The 8,369-nt window shown below is 48.4% G+C and overlaps 1 protein-coding gene across 1 annotated transcript in view; it reads left to right on the top strand.

The window, feature by feature from the left end:
* The first annotated feature begins 4,577 nt into the window (after window positions 1–4,577).
* Window positions 4,578–8,369, top strand: part of UNC5D (unc-5 netrin receptor D) — a 991,829-nt gene continuing 988,037 nt past the window's right edge. Inside the window, exon 1 of the mRNA XM_082253174.1 lies at window positions 4,578–4,847. Within this exon, the coding sequence (XP_082109300.1) occupies window positions 4,763–4,847 (85 nt within the window). The 5' untranslated portion in view covers window positions 4,578–4,762. The remainder of the gene's footprint in view (window positions 4,848–8,369) is intronic.

Here is an 8,369-nt window from a genome sequence, read left to right as displayed (position 1 = left end):
TTCAATGCAAAATAACCAGCATGCCTCCTTTCAATGCAGAATGACCAGCGTGCCCCCTTTCAATGCAGAGAGACCAGTGTGCCCCCTTTCAATGCAGAATGACCAGCGTGCCCCCATTCAATGCAGAATGACCAGCGTGCCCCCTTTCAATGCAGAATGACCAGCGTGCCCTCTTTCAATGCAGAGAGACCAGCATGCCCCCTTTCAATGCAGAATGACCAGCGTGCCCCCTTTCAATGCAGAATGACCAGCATGCCCCTTTTCAAAGCAGAATGACCAGTGTGCCCCCATTCAATGCAGAGAGACCAGCGTGCCCCCTTTCAGTGAAAATGACCAGCGTGCCCCCTTTCAATGCAGAGAGACCAGCGTGCCCCCTTTCAATGAAGAATGACCAGCGTGCCCCCATTCAATGCAGAGAGACCAGCGTGCCCCCATTCAATGCAGAGAGACCAGTGTGCCCCCTTTCAATGCAGAATGACCAGCGTGCCCCCTTTCAATGCAGAATGACCAGCGTGCCCCCTTTCAATGCAGAGAGACCAGCGTGCTCCATTCAATGCAGAGAGACCAGCGTGCCCCCTTTCAATGCAGAGTGACCAGCGTGTCCCCTTTCAATGCAGAATGACCAGCGTGCCCCCTTTCAATGCAGAGAGACCAGCGTGCCCCTTTCAATGCAGAATGATCAGCGTGCCCCCATTCAATGCAGAGAGACCAGCATGCCCCCTTTCAATGCAGAATGACCAGCGTGCCCCCTTTCAATACAGAGAGACCAGCGTGCCCCCTTTCAATGCAGAATGACCAGCATGCCCCCTTTCAATGCAGAATGACCAGCGTGTCCCCTTTTAATGCAGAATGACCAGCGTGCCCCCATTCAATGCAGAGAGACCAGCGTGCCCCCATTCAATGCAGAGAGACCAGCGTGCCCCCTTTCAATGCAGAGAAACCAGCATGCCCCCTCTCAAAGAGAATGACCAGCATGCCCCCTTTCAATGCAGAGAGACCAGCGTGCCCCCTTTCAATGCAGAGAGACCAGCGTGCCCCCTTTCAATGCAGAATGACCAGCGTGCTCCCTTTCAATGCAGAATGACCAGCGTGCCCCCTTTCAATACAGAATGACCAGCATGCCTCCTTTCAATGCAGAATGACCAGCGTGCCCCCTTTCAATGCAGAATGACCAGCGTGCCCCCTTTCAATGCAGAATGACCAGCGTGCCCCCATTCAATGCAGAATGACCAGCGTGCCCCCTTTCAATGCAGAGAGACCAGCGTGCCCCCTTTCAATGCAGAATGACCAGCGTGCCCCCATTCAATGCAGAATGACCAGCATGCCCCCTTTCAATGCAGAATGACCAGCGTGCCCCCTTTCAATGCAGAATAACCAGCGCGACCCTTTCAGTGCAGAGAGATCATCGTGCCCCCTTTCAATGCAGACAGACCAGCGTACCCCCTTCAATGCAGAGAAACTTACCTTCTGCTCAGTTCCCCGCGTCTCCTCGAGTCCTTCCCCCTCCTCCTCAGCCAATTTACTGAGTTTTTCTTTCGGCCAATCAGGAAGCGGGTCTCTAAGCTGCTTCCTGATTGGCCAGGAGGAGGATCCGTGTGACAATAGCTAATTTTCATTCGCTATTGTCACACAATGGGTGGGCTCGGGGCGCACTGCTCTGCGCCCCGGGTCCACCCTTTTTTGAAGCCTATTAGAGCCTCTGGCTCTAATCAGGTGATTAAAAAAAAATTAAAAACCCACTCTGTGACAGCGCCAGGCTGCTGACTCACTCGCTGCTAAACTGACTGAGCAGTGAGGAGAGGCTTGCAACGCCACCCAACCCTACACTAATGGACAGGTGAGGCACAACCCTGACCCGCCATTTTCAGCCATAGGGCGGCCGCGTTGGACATCTCCCAGCCTAAAGATGAAGGCAGCCGCAGACAGTGTGTGAACTGTGTATGTCAGAGTCAGACAGACAGAGTGATACTGTGGATGCGCCCCCCCCAGATGTTGCGCCCGGTGCGGCCAGCCCCCCCCTGCACCCCCCACGCTACGCCACTGTATATATATATATATATATATACTGTTTTTGTGCCTTTGTGCTTATTATATATATATATATATATATATATACTTATCGGCCACTTTAGGTCCACCTAGCTATTATGAGGCTGCACCCCCTTTTGTGTATATATTTATATATATATATATATATATATATATATATATATATATATATATATATATATATATATATATATATATAAACTATTTTTTGTGTCTTTGTGCCTCACATATATATAGATATATATATACTGTATGTATATATATATATATATATATATATATATATATATATATATATATATATATATATATATATATATATATACTTTTATGTATACTCCATGAATATACAGCAAACAGCATTTATTATATGTATAGTATAGTAAATATATATATTTATACATATTGTTATATTATATATTTATAGTATTTATTATATGTATAGTATATATACAGTATATATATAGTAATAGACGATCCCCCGCTAGACTCGCATAGGATGAGCTCCGGTTCAGCATGTGGACAGCTCTCTGCCCTGGGAATCAGTGGTCGGGTTTCAGCACCGCTAACCGCGGACAGCTCCCTATAGCCGGCACCAGCACCCCGCGGACAGCTCCTTCATTCTCCTGACAGCACAGAGATCGGCTCCTCCACCTTCCCTGCACCGATCGTTACTGCCTGCTCTATAATATCGCCTCCTTCCTATAGCAGAGCTCTGTAGACACAAGTAAGCCAGCACAGCACACATCCCATTATCCCCAATAACAATCCCTCCAGCCACACCCATACCACCCTTCCTGGGCTCCCATTGGCTGCAGGCGAGGCACAGCTCATGAAATATGGATCAGCATGTTGTGGTGTGGAGCTGAGAAGGCTGAAGGCTGCCAATGCTGCTGAGGGAGAGGAGAGGAGAGGAGAGGAGAGGGACTGGCTGGCTGATCCTGCACACAGCACAGGAGGATGCAATGTTCTACAGAGGATTAGACAGGAAAAGTTATGATGGGGAGAAAGCCAAGCATCGGGGTCTGAGCTGAGAGCGTGCAAAGCCCAGCACTCAGCCAACCCTCCCATCCACAGAGGACCTACCTGAGCCCAGAACTCAGCCAACCCTCCCATCCACAGAGGACCTACCTGAGCCCAGCACTCAGCCAACCCCCCCATCCACAGAGGACCTACCTGAGCCCAGCACTCAGCCTGCCCTCCCATCAATTGAGGACCTACCTGAGCCCAGCACTCAGCCAACCCTCCCATCCACAGAGGACCTACCTGAGCCCAGCACTCAGCCTGCCCTCCCATCCACAGAGGACCTACCTGAGCCCAGCACTCAACCAACCCTCCCATCCATAGAGGACCTACCTGAGCCCAGCACTCAACCAACCCTCCCATCCATAGGGGACTAACCTGAGTCCAGCACTCAGCCAAACCTCCCATCCATAGAGGACCTACCTGAGCCCAGCACTCAACCAACCCTCCCATCCATAGAGGACCTACCTGAGCCCAGCACTCAGCCAACCCTCCCATCCACAGAGGACCTACCTGAGCTCAGCACTCAGCCAACCCTCCCATCCACAGAGGACCTACCTGAGCCCAGCACTCAGCCTGCCCTCCCATCCACAGAGGACCTACCTGAGCCCAGCACTCAACCAACCCTCCCATCCATAGAGGACCTACCTGAGCCCAGCACTCAACCAACCCTCCCATCCATAGGGGACTAACCTGAGTCCAGCACTCAGCCAAACCTCCCATCCATAGAGGACCTACCTGAGCCCAGCACTCAGCCAACCCTCCCATCCACAGAGGACCTACCTGAGCTCAGCGCTCAGCCAACCCATCCATCCATAGAGGACTAACCTGAGCCCAGCACTCAGCCAACCCTCCCATCCACAGAGGACTAACCTGAGCCCAGCACTCAGCCAACCCATCCATCCATAGAGGGCTAATCTGAGCCCAGGTACATGTCACTCTCCCATCCATAGAGAATTGCACACATCCAGGACTAACCTGAGCCCCGGTCCATGACATCCTCTGCCAGGGACTGATGATCAGCCGGGGCCAGGGACATTCTGAACTCTTCTCGTCTACCATCAATGTCTAACCTGAGCTCCGGCTGTGCTGTCAGACTGGAGCCAAAGACTCTGGAGGGATAAAAGGCTGGATATAGGAAAGGAAGAATAATATATGGAAGAATGTATACAGGGAGCCCAGAGATCCAGGAGGACAACCAGTGAGCCTAGAGATCCAGGGGGGCAACCAGTGAGCCTAGAGATCCAGGGGGGCAATCAGTGAGCCCAGAGATCCAGGGGGGCAACCAGTGAACCTATACATCCAGGAGGACAACCAGTGAGCCCAGAGATCTAGGGGGGCAACCACTGAGCCTATAGATCTAAGAGGATAACCACTGAACCTATACATCCAGGTGGGCAACCAGTGAGTTCAGAGATCCAGGAGGACACCCGTTGAGCCTATAGATCAAGGAAGACAATCACTGAGCCTGTAGTCCAACATCCAGGAAGATAACCAGGGATCCAAGAGGACACACATTGAGGAAGGACTGACCAAGGAATATCCATGGCAGAGCCACCATCCATCAGGAGCCACAGAGCTGCACTCCATGGATGAAGTCTATAGAAGGCTGCAATATCTTGCTGTGTAAGAAGAAAAGGGGCTGCAGCAAGCTAGGGATGGAGATGGATGCTGGTGACCTGTGATCAGTATGGATCCACAATCTGGACATTTGCTGTTTTTTCTGCTACTTGTCTCAGCTATAGGATTCTCTCCATCTGGAGCTGCTCAGAGAGGTAGGAACACTCTATATCAATTCATCAGGTGTCTGTGGGGTGACTGTGTGCCTATGGTGGGAACACATGGGGGTCATGGAGAGAGATGCTTGGGTGTCTATGAAGATAAGTGGTGTGCAGATTGTGAATAGAGGTATTTACTAATCAGGGTGATTGAACCAGGTTAGGTTCTGATCCATAGAGATCCATAGACATTGGTCATCCCTTGGCATTGCAATATATGGGCCATGTCAGCTAACTTTTCAAATATGGTCATGTCCTTGATTCCATTGTGTATGGATACTGACGATCTGAGCTGATGTTGGCTCATCTTGTAGTGCTTAACCATGTCTAGTCATTAACCATTGCCTTACCTTGTATATCTGCCCCACACTGCCTTATCTTGTATACTTGCCCCACACTACCTTACCTTGTATACCTGGACCTTACATTGTACACCTGCACCACACCACTTGTAGTGTTTACCCACATCTAGTCATTAACCATTGCCTTAAATTGTATACTTGCCCCACACTACCTTACCTTGTATACCTGGACCTTACATTGTACACCTGCACCACACCACTTGTGGTGTTTACCCACATCTAGTCATTAAGCATTGCCTTAACTTGTATATCTGCCCCACACTGCCTTATCTTGTATATCTGCCCCACACTGCCTTACCTTGTATATCTGCCCCACACTGCCTTACCTTGTATACCTGCACCACACTGCCTTACCTTCTATACCCGGACTTTACATTGTACACCTGCACCACACCACTTGTAGTGATTACCCATGTCTAGTCATTAAGCATTGCCTTATCTTGTATACCTGCCCCACACTGCATTAACTAGTACATCTGCACCACACTGATTTACCTTGTAAGCTTGCACCGCACTGCTTTACCTTGTACACCTGTACTACACATTGTAAACCTGTACAACACATTGTACACCTGAACCACCCTACCTTACCTTGTACACCTTTACTACACACTGTACACCTGCACCATATTGATTTACCTTGTACAACTGCACCACGCATTGTACACCTGCACCACACTGCATTACCTTGTATCTATGTTACCACACCCTGCACTGTGCCAGGCAGACAATAATCAGACTCTTCAGGAGTATGCCAGGTACTCCTGGGTAGATTTGCTGGTAATACTCAGCAGTGTGTTCTAGTAGTGATAAGGGTACCACTGTGTAGCTGCAGTGCAGGGTTGTCTCTTTCCATTGCCAGCAGCATTGCCTTACTGGTCCTCTTGGCTCCAGAAGGGTTAACCCCCTCCTTTCCACGCTTCTTCCATGATATACTTAAGGCCATATTTAATTTCTACTTAGGTCACAGAGGAGGCAGAGCGATAAGAGCCAGTTATGTGTGATAACTGATATTAAACAATTCACATATGAACTCTGGGCTAATGAGTTGCAGGCTTGACTAGTTTAATTTGTGAGAAACATGCGTGGGCTGCAGAGTGAATACATTGATGGAGGTGCTTTGAGGACTCCAGGGGGATCCAGGTGACTGAAGAAATCTTCTCTCATACCATGGAAGAGCTTCCATAGGCTGCATGTGTCCTCCACAAGCTAGATCAGACATGCCCTGATAGACTGCACCTGGACTTGTACTTGAAGATCTTTGTATAGGTTTTTTTTAGGAAGTTTTTGTTTCCTGTAGAACTACAGATACCAGCCAGCTCTCCTGGGATGTTGAGTCTTTCACATAAGCCATGCACTGTGGTTTCTGTCTCTGCTTCAGGTCATGCATGGTATTGTAGGTTCAGGTATAAACTCATGTCAAGAGTGTTCTATGTCCCCAGCCTATAAAACACACATGGCTAATCGGGCTGAATGTGATTCATCAATGCCATCGACACAATGTAACACTAGAAACATAAAAACACGCAGCATGGGCGGTGTGTGTGATAATGGCGAGCAATACATGTGGCCATTCTTCTGGAGAACCATCAACATCTGAACATTGTGAGTTCACAATACAAAATATATTACACCAAATCATTCTTCAGATTCAATCTACAAAGTATATGGATATCAAGTCAGTATTACAGGAGAAATCCCAGCATGGCAGCTTGCTGAGACTTGTAGTTCTTCTATACCAGGCAGAGCTCCAGGCTGAATAAATGAGTAGTGTGTTAACCATATCAATATACAGTTATATGACCTTCCAAATGGTGGTCTGGCTTCAATATATACATTATTTCCTTTCAGAAAAGTCATAGATGAGCAGATGTCAATGTGTTTTACCTATAGTATATTATATACAGTATATATGTAATATGAAGAATCCTGTTAATGCAACAGCTTGCTGCATCTACCCAGCAGAATATCAGACCATTGAGGGGAGACCATTGACAGGTCTATCATGCATACACAAAAACGTTTAACGAGTGTCTCTGACTGCTGCCGGCTTGCTGCTTGTCTGGACATATTGCTGCAATCGTATGCGTCCATCTTCCTCCTTGTAACATTTTATGAAAGGACTAACTGGAGGGGTCAGGGCTCCAACCCTGCTTGGGAGCTCATTGCATAAAGCTTGTTAAACTGTCTGAGATTTGGCGATCAGAAGAAACCTTCATAATAGCCCCTCTGTTCTTCGGTCTGCCACCATGAGTGGGCACAGAACCCAACACAAACTGCCTCAAGATTCAATGTAAGCATTTGACAATCTACACAATATGCCCAATGTGGTCATTAGAAAAAATCACAACCACTTGGACTCACTAAGGGTAAGGACAAAGATCAGGGATCCATGGATGACTAAGGGTATGGACAAAGATCAGGGCTCCATGGGTCACTAAGAGTATGGACAAAGATCAGGGATCCATGGATGACTAAGGGTATGGACAAAGATCAGGGCTCCATGGGTCACTGAGAGTATGGACAAGGATCAGGGATCCATGGATGACTAAGGGTATGGACAAAGATCAGGGCTCCATGGGTCACTAAGAGTATGGACAAAGATCAGGGATCCATGGATGACTAAGGGTATGGACAAAGATCAGGGCTCCATGGGTCACTAAGAGTATGGACAAAGATCAGGGATCCATGGATGACTAAGGGTATGGACAAAGATCAGGGCTCCATGGGTCACTAAGAGTATGGACAAAGATCAGGGATCCATGGATGACTAAGGGTATGGAGAAAGATCAGGGCTCTATGGATCACTAGGGATATGGACAAAGATCAGGGCTCCATGGGTCACCAGGGGTATGGACAAAGATCAGGGCTCCATTGGTGGCTAAGTGTACGGACAAAGATCACGGCCCCATGGGTCACTAAGGGTATGGACAATCATCAGGGCTTCATGGGTCACTAAGGGTATGGCCAAAGATCAGGGCTCTATGGATCACTAGGCATATGAACAAAGATCAGGGCTCTGTGGGTCACTAAGAGATTGGACAAATATCAGGGTTCCATGGATCACTAGGGGTATAGACAAAGATCAGGGCCCCATGGGTCATTAAGGGCATGGATAAAGATCAGGGCTCTATGGGTCACTAAGGGTATGGAAAAA

The sequence above is a fragment of the Pelophylax lessonae genome (assembly GCF_965119305.1).
Source record: "Pelophylax lessonae genome assembly, chromosome: 4".
NCBI classification, from domain to species: Eukaryota; Metazoa; Chordata; class Amphibia; order Anura; family Ranidae; genus Pelophylax; species Pelophylax lessonae.
This window is presented reverse-complemented; position numbering and strand designations above follow the sequence as displayed.